Source organism: Cicer arietinum, chromosome 4, assembly GCF_000331145.2.
Source record: "Cicer arietinum cultivar CDC Frontier isolate Library 1 chromosome 4, Cicar.CDCFrontier_v2.0, whole genome shotgun sequence".
NCBI classification, from domain to species: Eukaryota; Viridiplantae; Streptophyta; class Magnoliopsida; order Fabales; family Fabaceae; genus Cicer; species Cicer arietinum.
Window position 1 is genome coordinate 59427459 of NC_021163.2, and position 14484 is coordinate 59441942.

Below are 14484 nucleotides of genomic sequence, written 5' to 3' on the forward strand. Positions count from 1 at the left end.
GCATTCCTGTAAGAACAATTTCATTATTAAGGAAATATAGATAGTAAAGAACTGGAGCAATCATAGAGATCGGTGAGCACCACTAGTAACTAATCAAGGAACAAATGCAAGATCAAGGTAAAGATTGTACTCACAAATTATCAAGTGTAACCAACAAGTTACTATGATGATCACACAGCAGTCGAAACGAATTCCATATTTTCCAACAATCAGCCTGCAGAAAATCAGGACAAAAAAAACTATGATGTCATAAATTCCATGCCTACGTCATAATAATGCTCGAGTACATTAAATATTTTGCTGTAACAATTATATAAAGCATTTGTTTGTGACCGGACAACTACTCCTCAACAAACACCGTGTGAATCTCTACTTTCATCTCAGCTTTGAGTGTCTTGACTTTACAACAAGGATTATTTCATATAATTTCATGAAGAACTAAAAATAATTAGGGAAAAAATAGCAAGTTTACATCTGCAAAGAAACACACGAGTGCCGAAAGGAGTGGGAGTTAAGATACTAGAATTTAACAAAAATAGCATGTTTAGAACCTATGTCCACCTCAGCCAAATTTTGAATTTTTACTCACCGGAGTTCTGAAGATTGCACTAGAGTTATCATCTGGCTTCCCCAATGGAATCCTAAGCCACAACTTTATGATGAAGTTACAGATACAAAAAGAAGTATAAGAATGGTGAAATGGCATTTATATAAGACAAACAGGTATTATGAAGTTCAAGTCATAATACTTGAACTTAAGAGTGGCACCTGCATCTGATCTAGGCCCTTTAACTGTAAGTACTGGTTCACACATCTAGCATAATTAGCGCAGGTGTTTCTTTTTGGAGTCGGGAGGAGGCAAGCCTTCAGCACAATAAAATAAAATAGAAAAATCAAATCGGTAACAAATATGAAGAAATTTGAGGGGAAGAAAACATCCCATAATCATATTGTTTGGATATTCCATCCCATAATACCAAATTTGAGGGGAAGAAAAAGGGGTATATTGGATGAATTGGGACGTGGAAGTATTCGATCACGTTTCATTCTATTCCATCAATCAATTGTGCTTTTATATTTCAATATATAGATTATTTATCAACATTTTTATTTCAATATAGAGATTGTTTATCAACTGAAATAATATCTAGTAATTAATTGGCGTAAAAAATATTTGCCAACGGGTTTATCAGGTTGTGGGGACATTGTACCCAAAATAAATCTACTTACATCAAGGTCTAAACCAAACAGATTTCAATACATTTCTGGAAAGGAAAATTTTTAAAGAACAAGCATTCATAATTCAAGCAAAATGAGAGGCCCAATAATATGTGTAGAACCATTAGGTAGATTAAGAACTTCATACCTGTAAAGAGAGATAAGCGGCCTTATCTATTTCTTGCTTGAGAACAGTTTCAGAATCCTTCCTTAGTGTTTGATCTGGGGAATCCAAGTCTATCCACTCGCTAATTTTCCCTGAATAAATATAATAAATTACTATATGAAAAGAAGCTTGGCACAGTTGTGACTTGTGAACACGGCAAGATAATCAATAGAAAGTAGAATATTCCAAGATCAAACTTGTTGATTCAGGAAGTAACTTTTCCAAAATCAAAGGATAATAAGCAGTTTGAAACCGTCCTAGAAAGTTTAAGGGGAAAAAAAACCTTCAGCGTGGTTTCAGATGCCGCTAAATTGTGATATGGGGCAAGTTTGTTCACTTATTACTATCTATGTCCTCAATTATAAATAATACTAGCGAAAAAAAATTGTCCCAAATATAAACACTCTTTTACTAAGTGTTTTTTTTTCTTTCAAACATACCACTTATTAATATTACTCCTAAATTAAACTCATTCAAAAACAGAAGTTATTTTAGTAATATCTATAAACATATTAAATTCACTGTCAACTTTTCTTAATATACATAAGAAAAGCCATAAGTAAAGAGAGATAAAAACATTTATTCTAAGAGAAATTGTTGATCATAAGAATAACACTCGTACCTATTACTTTAGTATTCCATATTTTAGCAGAAGGGTTCAAGTCTGACTTAGTAAATGGCAGACGCAGCTCTACAGAAATTGAGCCAAATTGTTGCATGAGGCTTGGGCGATAAGTAGGCGACATCTGAATTGTACAACAGAATCATTTCTCAACACAAGGACCATTCATTAGTAACTTACAGTATTCAACAATTATTTAGGTATTGAAAATTTTCACCAATTGATAAATAGACAGCATGTGCGAAGAGTTCACGATTCAAATTCACATCGATACAAAAAGTTAAAATTATGTTTCAATGATTTTCACCGGTTGCAGAATAGACTCAAAAACTTGTGCTTGAAAGGTTCTTTTATTTATCAACATTTCACAGATTCTAACGCATAAAGTTATTATACAGAGATTCAAATTCACGATCCACTTATATCATCACAGATCGTAGCTACATGTTAATTGCATTACAAATTTTCACCAGCTGCAAAAATAGACTGTATTAGTGAAGAATTAACTGCATACTTGTTCTGATTAACTAATTGAAAATGTTATACATAAATACTGAAATCAAATTCACGATTCACTTCGTTGATTCACTGCATTGCAAAAATTTCACCAGTTGCAAAAATAGACTGTATGAGTGAAGAATTAACCGCATCCTTGATCTTATCAACTAATTGAAAATGTTAAACATAAATATTCAAATTCACGATGCACCTCATTGATCATCATCACAGATTGTAGCTACACGTGACTTGCTTTGCACGGTTCAAACCAATAGCAGTGACAAATAAAAGCCTAATTATCATCTTTTAACTAAATCTGAAGCTTCTTACATGCTTCTTATACGGCTAATTTTGTAAATGTAAAACGATGAAAAAGAAATTGGAAACGATTAAGAAAAGGAGGCGAACCAGAGGAGCAACAACGAAATCACAGCCTTTTTCAAGGAAGATATTGTTATCAAGTACAACCGTCATGGATTTGTTGAAATACGTCTCTACACCAATAAACCGCGATTTGCTAGTATCTCCTTCTCTTTCCCCGAGAGGCATTTTCGCAGAAAGTACAGAGTGAGAGAATCAGAGAACAGAGTGAGAGAATGAGAGAGTTGTTAGTGTTGAAAATGTGATTCAAATATTGAGAGTAGAACAATTTATACAACATAAAGATGGTAACGAACTCTAAACGCGGTAACCCAAGCGCGGTTTTTAAATATGCGATGGGTCTTGTAAAACTAACTAACCAACTTCTTATTACAGCTTTCACTATTGTTGCATCATTGAATAAAATTGGATCATAACTTATATATTATAGTTGATAGTTGTTAAATTAATTGAATGTGTCACAATAAACATAATTTTATTGGGTTCAATTAACTATGACATTTATATTTATCTATATATAATAATATAAGAAAGAAAGAGATGTTATGAAAAATATAAAAATAATCTTCCTGCAAAATCTAACGCCTAATTAAATGAGATGGTATTATTGTCATTGTAACTCTCTCCGTATTATAATTTATAATGAATGTGGTTTAAATCTTTTACATATATATTAAAAAAATACAATAATAAAAAAATTATTTTATTTAATCATTTATTTAATCATTAATAAATTTGTATTATTACTAATGTAAAATATAATAATATTTTAGAAATTATATATATCATAATTATTGAAGAATTATTATAATAAAAATTATAAATGATATTTATTTTAAAATTGTCATTATGGTACTTTCTAACAAAACAACACTACACGATTTACCTGTAAGATCTTCTTTTTTCTTACTATTTGTCTCAAACAAGTACATTAACTTTACTCACTTTTTTCTTCTCTTATTTTAACTTTTTTTACTACATATCATAAATCTTCTACAATAAAAGGAATTGGTTGGTTAAATAATATATATGAAATTGAAATATTAAGATCCACATATTAAATTAATTAGTTGATTAAACAATAATATATATTAAATTTTAAAAAAAGTGTGCAATAAATAAATCGGATAAAATGATATTTATAAAATTTAATTTTCGTATACATGATAAGATTTCATTGATAAATTTTTTAAAATAATTACAATATACAATACAAATTGTCACTTATGAGATTAAAGTAATACATAAGATAAATTCACACAAATAAAAATTTCAAAATAATTTACCATACATGTGACAATTTCTCACACATCAAATTAAAATACCACAAACGACAAAAGTGTTCACCGGATTTTTTTTCAAAAAAATTATCTTATACGTGACACATTCTCAGTGATAAAAAATTTAAAATAACTATCATACATGAGACAAGTTTTCAATAAAAAAAAAAAATTCAAAATAATGATCATACATGAGAATAGTTGTCACTGAGATTGTACTATCATATACACAGGACAAGTTATCACTTATCAGATTGAAATATCATACACAAGACAAATTCTCAATAGTAAATTTAAAATAATTATCATATACAATAATTGTCACTAATGAGATTTAACTATCATACACGAAACATATTATTGCTAATATAAATTTCAAAATAACTATCATATATACAAGACAAGTTGTCACTCAAGAAATTGAACTATCAAACATGGGACAAAGTTTCATTGAAAAAACTATTAAAATAATTATCATATATGATAGTTGTTGAACATTTAATAAATTTTATCCCTCCAATTATGTCTAAGTTTATCTAATTCATTTTAATTTAGGTATGTAAAAAATAAAGTAGAAAAATTGTGCAGTCATATTTATCATAGTTTTGCATTGTTTCATTGTTTTAGTGCAGTGCTGAATTTTTTTATATTATTTTTTGTGAAAAATCAATATGACATATGTGGAGTATGTCAGCTTTATCTAGGGTTGTAGATGTCTAATTGGAGTTAAACCAAATGCAAATGAAAGCTAAGACTCATAGCTACAAATTTCATGAAGACACTAGAACCAAATTCATATTCAAAAGAGGAGAAAAATACAGTAAAAGACAAACAACATATGATGTGCGTCAGGACGCAAATGCCCGTGCATAGGACACATTTCTACAGTATTTTGGCATTCTGCTTATGCCCAGGAGCGTTGGAGCGCTCCTGATACGCACTAGGGCGCATCTTAAAAATGCATTTTTTCACTTTTTAGGTATCTTTTTTTATGTGGCTATTTTGAAGTTTGGAGAATTGTGCCCTAACAGATAAACTCAAATGAGTTTGGTTCTAACACCATTGAAAGATTGTTATAAAGAATCATTGATGAATATTTCTTGTAATTCTTCTCTAATTTGTATATTTTGTATATTTGTCATAAGTAACTAAACCTATTTATTAGAGGTAAATGAGTTTATTGAATTATTTTTCTCATCTTTGTGCTTGATGTTTTTTATTGCTTGATCAAATTTAAATTGTTTTACAATTCGTACTTTGAAACGGAAGTGGACTTTACGAATGTTTGAGATGATAAATTAAATGCAGGTCATGAATCCAATTGAATTTTATTTTTAGAGACAATAGTTTAATAAGAGAATTCTTGTACTGCAATGCTTAATTCTAATTTTAAATTCAATAAAGAATTAGGAGTTACTTTGAAATTAAATGTTTTATCGCTAATGAATTATGGCAAGAATCATAAAGAGAATTCAATAATAGTTCAATAAAAGAATCTAGCTTTATGATCAAATTAAAAATTGAGGTTGGATTCGAAGTGAAGCTCATCCATAACATTTTTCTTATTATAAAAGTTCAATAATATTACTCTTGTTAGTTTCAAAAATTATTTCAATCAATTTAGATTTTTTTGGTTTCAATTTTAGTAATTAAACGTAATTCGATAGTATAATATAATCCTTAAGTTTGATATTCAGTACTACAGTTTTACTATTATTTGCAACGATACATTACACTTGTTGAAATACTATAAATGATTTTTAGGCAATAAGATGAAAAATGTGGGGAAATATGGAGGAAAATGGAGGAAAAAGTTGAATGAGAAGTGAAAGAGATCTGAGATTGAGATAAATATAAAGTTATGGTGATTTTCCTTCTTAAAGTTAGGAGATCCTTGTCCAATCTTCACTGAGTAATAGTCATTAGCTGAAAGATGCTACACCTTTAAACCACCGAGCACAAAGAGAAAGGAAAATAGATGAAAATCCCATCTTATCCCTCTAACTATATGGACCCCAATGGCATGTCTGAGACTTTAGGATGAGAGAAGATTGTTTTGAAGAAAAAAAAATGAAATGGTAAGAATCGAGGGATATGGAATAGGAGAGTTTTGGCAGTTTATTTTTGTTCATAATATAAAATTATCTTAATTTGGGAAACTAAAAAATTGCATAGGGGGAGAACTTTGGAAGAGTTTAGAGGATTTTGATAAATTCTTGAAATTCAATCTATGTTATTATAAGATTTTAATGAATATGCATGTAAAATAATTTTACACTGACATTCAATGAAAATTATTCATTTTGCCACGTCTTACCATAAAAGTGAGGTGAAGTGGTGTGATGTGGTAAAATACACGAATCCTTCTGTTAGATGTTGATGTAAAATATTTTACACCGACGATTAGGGGTGGGATATGCCAGACCAAACCAGACTTTGAAAGACCTGAGTCTGGCCTACGATGAATTTTTGAGGCCTAAGCCTGGTTTACGGCCTATGATAGATTTTTTTTTCTTTCAGCCTATCATGGCCTGACCTGTAAGCCTATTTAAAAGCCTTATTCACATTAAAAATAATTTTTCTAACAAAATAATTTAAAAAAAATATGAAACAAACACCCTTTAAACCCTAAAAAATGATTTTTTGTTTAAAAGAATAAATTTTTTATTAAAACAAGCACCTATTATTATCTCTCAAACAAATGGTCTAAAACAAACTCAGATTATTACCTCTCAAACAAATCCTCTCGTGCAACATCATATTTAGTAATAATATATATATATATATATATATATATATATATATATTTAAACCCTAAAAAATAGTTTTTGGTTTAAAAGAATAAATTTTTTATTGAAACAAACGCACCTATTATTATCTCTCAAACAACTCAAAATATTACCTCTAAACAAATCATCTCAAACAACTCAGAATATTACATCTCAAACAAACTCATATTCAGTAATAATAAACAATTAGGGTTTCTAAATTTATATACTAATAATATATATAAAGATAACAAATAAATAGTATTGGTTTTTATAAAATATAAAGTAACAAATAAATAATATCAGTTTTTATAAAAAAAAAAATATGTTGTTTTCATACATGTTTGTTAGAGTGAGTGCAATGGAAATTAGAAGAAGAAGAAAAAATAGAGAATGAAATACATATAAAATATATATAAGCCGGCCTGTCAGGCTTAATAGGCTTTTTTACAAGCCTGAGCCTGACCTATTTACATAAATAGGCTTTAAAAACAGCCTGAGTCTGACCCTTTTATTAAACAGGCCAAGCCAGGCTAGGCCATAAGTAGGCCAGACCATAGGTCCATGTCGGACGGCCTAGCCTATTCTCATCCCTACCGATGATGTATAACTCTTTTCTTATATAATACTCTTAATATTAAAAATATATAATCATAAATATTTATTTATCATTTTCTATAAAAAAAAACAATCTAAAACAAATGTGAAAAATTTCTTAATTTTTTTTTCTCTACTCCACTCTCCTAAAATCCTCACCTATTAACATAGATGTGTACAAAATTCGACTCGATCCATCAACTAGTCTTGACCCATTTGGGCCGGATCTGGCCCGACCCGTAGCAAAAATAGGGATAAGACATAGACAAGATAGAAGGAGGGATCGAGGAGGAATCGGGTTATTGCTCAGGTTACTCGTACCTACCCAAATTATTGTATATGCAAGTGGTTATTTTATATTAGGTGTTTCATCCCAAATCTAATCTTACTTCAAACTTACAAACTAGATCAAATAAGAAAGATATTAGTTGTATTGCAAAATATTTTTTATTACCAACCTTCTTATTAAGAGGGGAGAAATAGATATTGAATAGAACATTTATTGATATATTTGAAAATCACGTGAATTTAACAAATACTTGTGAAAATATAGTTCTACTTATCATTTGAAGGTGTTTGTATAAGTAGTCTCCTATAAAACTTTTTAACCTTCAATCATATATTATGAGTTATCAATTATTTTCTTGACTTTTTATTTTTAATTTTAATATTTATGTATTACTATTAGGTGATTTGTTTTGAGACCAACTCAATATTGACTTTGTATCGTGACGTTCTTACTGAACTTGTATCCCACGACTTCGATTTGGTTAAGGGTCAGATCTAATAATTAATCTAACCTAATTTTAAGATTGAGTAAATGATACACTAAATCTAGTCTATCCTGTTTATTGTATATTAGCGTAGTTAATGTCAACATCATATCTTATTATTAGAAAATATCCTTCAATTATATAGATTTGATTATATAGAAAAACTAATTATATTTTCTTATTTATCTTACTATTCTTGACATATTACGATTCAGTAAAACTGATTCTAGAAAGTCATAATCATTCTCAATCGACTTTTAAGCTCTAAAACAAATTTGGCAAACATGATGAGACCAAAGGGCTAATAGAAAGTTCAGTTTATCTTGACATATATGTTAATTTGACCGTTTATCAATTCACCACTTAAAAGCATCTGATCGAATAATTAACCGTTCGGAAAAATTGTTAGCAAATTTGACAACTTAAACACGTTATCTTTTTTATAAATAGAAAGATATTCGTTATATATGCTAATTTGGGCATTTGCATTTGCACGAGAATTTAATATATTAGTGAATATAAAATAATAATTAATATTATTCAAATGTTTATGTATTAAAAAAAATACTCATTTTGTGGCTAATTTTATGTTGGAAATGATGATGCATTTAATGAAGAATTCATTGGAAATAATGATGGCATTTATGAGAGCTAGTGTTGTTGTGAATTGAAAAAATTGAGAAGTCTCACATTGGAGGGATATCACGTATATAAGGTGGAGGTAATGAACTTGGGATGAGCCCCAAGGGGCACCCCAATTTTGTGAAGGAGGGAGAACACAACCAAATTGACCACCACAGACGCGCGCGCTGTCGCCGCCGTCCGTCCGGCCTGGCCCGACTTGACTTTGTATTATTATTTTGTCTGAAAAATTAATTAATCATATTTTAATTAACTGATTGCTTGCATACTATCTCTATTTAAAACGTTAATTACGTATCTGCCCTCCACCTAGTCATATCTGATCCAGTCTTCATCCCTGAATTCGTGCGTCTGTTTTGCCCGGTCAAAACCCTAATTTTGGTCTCACGTTTCCTTGCTGTCCGGTCAAAAGTCAGAGTCAATTTTCCTAAGTTTGGGGCGCACGATTTGTGGTCTTGGAGCGCACGTTTCTGGGAGCACTACTTGGAGCGCACGTTCTGGTGATCCATGAATCTCTCAGATCCAGTTGCGATTTTTCTCTATAAATAGAGGGTTCTCCCCAGTTGGAAAATCACACCAAAAGCACTCGCATCTGAGGCTTTTCTCTCTTCTCCCCCTTCTTACTGCTTCATCTCTTTCTTCTCTTTCAAGTGGTCATTGTGCCATATTACGAGTGTCGGTCGCAAGACTGCCATATTACGAGTGTCAGTCGTAAGACTGCCATATTGAGGGTGTAATTCTAGAACGGTTTTCTACAGTGTAGTAGAACTCCGAATACATAGTATCTGGGCTGTTTTATCTTGGGGACTTCGTGGTTGATAGTCTGCCTTGCACAATTTTGGGCAGTGCCTCGAAACGTCTTAAAGAGAGCGACCTAGTCCGCGACTCAACCCAGTAATACTTTCGGTGGCATAAATTGTTTTCAAAGGTTTTCGATTTTCAACCACAACACTTTATAAATATGTTCTGTTCGAAAAAAACCATCACAAATTACTGACCGAGCAAATTCTCACAAATACTTAAATTCAAATTGTTTGTTATTTGTGACCGAAAAAGCCCTCAGAAAGGACTATAATTTGAGCTGAAAATTTGTGGCGGCTTTGGCTCTCACAAATGTTAACACAAATATCATATTTTGTGGCCGTTTTGGCCGCCACAAAGCTTTGTGACTATTTGTGGCTGTCAAAGACCGCCACAAATGTCTATGTTGTGGCTGCTTTCCTTCCTTTGTGAGGGCTTTTGACCGCCACAAATTCCAACAATTTTTGTAGTAATGTGTCTAAAGGTCAATTTATTTTTAAATAATTATATATAAGTAAGATTTGTTTTAATACAAAGAAAAAGGTAAAACATTGTTGACTAGTATATTCCATGTAAAATATATTGAAATATGAGACTATTATTTAAAAACTTTAGAGATGTAATTCTTGTCTTTAATATCTTCTAAATATGAAATTGGTTTATTCAAACTTTTTGGTTTCATTGAAGTGTTCCTTTCAATAATATATTTGTTAAATATTTATAGATTTCTTTATTGTTAAAGTTGTACATTTAACTATAATATGTTCTTCATTTTATATGATTTATATTAGTTTTGAAACATTAGATTTTTAATTTTGTATGTTCATCGTAATTATGTTAATCTCACTGTCAACCTAAGCATGCACTAAATAGTATTATGTGACTTATGGTTTATTATAACATTCATTCAAGAATGGTAATTTATTAAAAATAATGTTCGTAGTAACATTCAAAATATTGAAACAATTTTTCACATGTCGAAATATAAGTGATATCTATGCAAGGAACACTACATAGCAAAATATAAATTTCTAATGTTCGAAAACCTTAAATAATAATAGTTTTTTATATGATAAAAATGTTAGTTACACAAAATTGTCATGTCAAATAAAATTTCTAACCAAAATCTATAATTATGGTATTTTGAATGAAGAACAATTTCAATTACTTTAACTATGGTTTCGTCTAAATAATTAAAATATGAAATGAAATTTTCAAATAATTATTTGACACAGTTAAGAAAATTCAAGAGTAGGTTGCAAAAAATGATATGCAAGAAAAATTTGTAAATGTTTAAGACATATAAATTTTCGAATTAATGGTTAGAAGTTATTCTTTTGTGTTTTTTTTTTTTAATTATAAAAAGAAAAAAAAAATATTATGAGAGACACATTCAACATCATAGAGAAAAAACTCACCTCGAAAATGATCTTCAACAACATTTGACAACAAAGAAATAATATTATTGAAGTATCTGTGAACTGAGAATGTGTCATACAAATGGATGTAGCTTGTTGCATTTCATAATATTTTTATCATTTATAGAACCAAATGCAAAATGGTGGTTGAAAATTAGAAGATTGGTCTTTATGTGTGTAAGTAGTCGAAACTTGCATTGTAATATTTTGAAGATATTGGTTGATTTGTTATCCTTTGTGTGAGTCATGAAATGAAAGGTTTGATGAGTAATTAAAGTTTTTTAAGTGTATTGATGAGTTATTAAGTGATAAGTTGACGCTAAAATTGCATACCATGTGGAATAATTGTACTTGAATGGGGAAGTGAAAAGATTTGCGTTACATTTTGGTGAAACAAAATAGAATGGATATAAAATATAGAAGAAATAATGTGATTTGGAAGGTACCACATTGTAGTTCAGAAAATAATATTAATTTGTAATTAAATTTAACAGTTTTTCTAAAATAAGTTAGACAAATCAGAATTTGATTTGATCAATTAATTTGTAATTATTATATGTAAATGTTGTAACTATTATTTATAGTGAGAAATATCAAAGCAAAACACATTAAACCCTTCGATCAAACTTTGGAGCTCTTAGTTAATCTTGACTTTATTCAGCGACACCACACTGGATCGAACTTAAAATCGTTCCTTTCGTTCTTGGCCCTTGCTTGTTTTGTGATTACATTGCGAACTTTCAACCATAGTTGCCTGCAATTGCTTGTTCGACTCCTGGTTTCATCTTCATGACTCCTGATTGTCTTTCACAATTTTTCGGTGTTGAGATTATGCTTCTGGGTTGAGTTCTAGGTTGTTTATCGTTGTTACTTAATTGTGATTCTGGTTTTGTTGATCGCGTTTCTAGGTCATTCTTGCTTCTCGTTGCTGCTTGCTTACTTTGTTGGAACCAAATTCTTTTTATAATTAGAACTTTTATGATAACAAAAATATTTTATGAGAACAATATATTTGACTTCAAAGAATATGAAAGAAGATACAATCAAGATTTGTAGAATATTTGAAGAAAATTTGATCAACATTTGAAGAAGATTTAATCAAGTTTTAACGAAGATTTGATAAATATTTGATCAAAATTTATATACAACAAAATATGAACATAATCAATTTGAAGAATTTACAAATGCAATATTAACAATGTACAATTCAGAATTAAACAAGACAAACACAATTCAACCCCCATTCTCGTGTTTGCACCTTCATGATTGTGGTTGTCATCATTCTCGTGCCTGATCGTGAATAAGTTAGTTTTTTGCTTACGGACTTGTTTCTCTCTCTCTTTTTTGTTTTTTTTGCTTACGAACTTGATTTTGGGTGATCTTTGTCTTAATTTTTTTTTTTTTGCAGCACATTACCAAAAAAAGAAAAGTTCCTTTGTGCACGTGCAAACTCATGACCTCTGAAAAAGAAAGAGATAACTTTTGTGTCCATTTTACCAGCAACAATTATGCTGCTTGGAAATTTCAAATCAAAATGAATGGTAAAAGAAAAGGATTACGAGTCAGCCTGATGGGGTTTCTAACACATCGACAGAGAAAGCCGCCTTAGATGCGTGCAAAATAAAAAATGCTCAAATTACTTATTGGATTATCAATACTATTGATCCTCGTATGATCAATAATTTGCGCTCCTTTTCAATTGCTCAAGAAATATGGAACTATTTGAAGTGTATCTACAACCAAGATAATACGACCAAACGTTTTCAATTGGAGCTAGAGATAACCAACTATAAACAAGATAATTTGTCCATTCAAGAATACTATTATGAGAAAACTCAACTATTCTATTTGCTATGGTTCCCAAGACTTCTCTTGGGGATGTCTAAGTTGTCTACAACACTAGTAAGAGAAATCAATTTCTCATGAAACTTCATCAAGAATTTGAGATTGTTAAAGGTGCTTTGCTGAATAGAAATCTTGTTCCTTCTTTGGATACATGTGTTGGTGAATTTCTTAGAGAGGAACAATGTCTCCTTATTCAAGGAACCATATTTCATCGTGTTGTCAACCTGTTGCATATGTTGCTCATAACCGAGGTAAAAGTCGTGATATGCGACAAGCCCAACGTTTCTCGTGTAAAACGTTTAGACACGTCGCTCGTAGTTGCAATAATAAGTTTTGTAATTATTACAAGAACCAATGTCATATTCTTTATGATTATCCCACATGCCCTCCACGACCAACACAACATTCCGCGCAGGTTTCCATGCCACTACGAGCTCCGCAGCCGGTCCTTTCGTTTCTAGTGCCTCTTATGGTGGTGCTTTATAGCCTAAAATGATTCAACAAATGGTACTTTCTGCTTTTTTCGCCTTGAGAATTTAGGGTAAGTCTTCTAATGTTTCCAATCCATGGTTACTTGATTCTGATGTATCCAATCACATGACAGATTCTTCTAATTGCTTGCACAATTTACATTCTTATCATGGTAATAAAAAAATTTAAATTGTTGATGGTAATACCATTTCTATCACTAATGTTGATGATATCAAATATGATTTTCGGGATGTGCTTGTATCACTTGGACTTGCTTCCAATTTATTGTCTGTTGGACAACAATTGTAATGTTAATTTTTCTCGTGATGGTTGTCTTGTGCCGAAGCAGGTGTCAGAGAAGTTGATCGCGAAGGGGTCTAAAGTGAAAAGATTATTTCTATTTCAATTTATTTCCAATCATGTATATCTTGCTTGTAATAATATTTTGAATTTTTATGAGGAATGACATAGAAAATTAGGTCATACAAACTATGTTGTTTTGTCTCATTTAGTTAAAACTAGTTTGTTGGGAAATAAAAATGTTAAGTCTAATGCCTTTGTGTCATGTTCTGCTTGCAAATTGGCTAAAAGTAAAACATTTCATTTTTCGTCTAGTGTTCATCGTGCTTCCACTTGTTTTGAGATAATTCATAGTGATGTATTGGGAATGTCTCATGTAACTTCGCATGCTCACTATAAATATTTTGTCACATTCATTGATGATTATTGTCGTTTTACTTGGATATATTTTCTTCAATCTAAATCTAAAGTATTTTCTATGTTTAGGAAATTTCTAAATCTAAAATGTTTTCTCGTTTTACTCCTCTTGAGGTTAATGTGAAATATCACCGAGATGAGAGTGAACTATTCATAGATCCTTTATTGTATCGGCAACTTGTAGATAGTCTTAATTATTTGACAATTACTCGACCTGACATATCATTTGTTGTTCAACAAGTAAATCAGTTCATGCACTCTCCTTGCCACTTTCACTTGACAGCAAT

General features: G+C 30.4%; 1 protein-coding gene across 6 annotated transcripts in view; it reads right to left on the bottom strand.

Moving 5' to 3' along the window:
• Positions 1-3111, bottom strand: part of LOC101495989 (protein arginine N-methyltransferase 1.5-like) — a 20838-nt gene extending 17727 nt beyond the window's left edge. For 2 of the 6 annotated variants that reach the window (XM_073367870.1, XM_073367869.1), the window contains exons 1-6: positions 2913-3094; positions 2007-2130; positions 1367-1476; positions 769-864; positions 590-652; positions 134-214 (exon numbers count right to left, since the gene is read on the bottom strand). In XM_073367870.1, coding sequence (XP_073223971.1) covers positions 134-214; positions 590-652; positions 769-864; positions 1367-1476; positions 2007-2130; positions 2913-3053 — 615 coding nt within the window. In that variant the 5' untranslated portion in view covers positions 3054-3094. Of the gene's footprint in view, positions 1-133; positions 215-589; positions 653-768; positions 865-1366; positions 1477-1667; positions 1712-2006; positions 2131-2912 lie in introns of those variants that run through there. The other 4 variants (XR_012162779.1, XM_073367868.1, XM_073367867.1 and 1 more) reach the window with 4 other exon arrangements.
• Positions 3112-14484: the final 11373 nt, after the last annotated feature.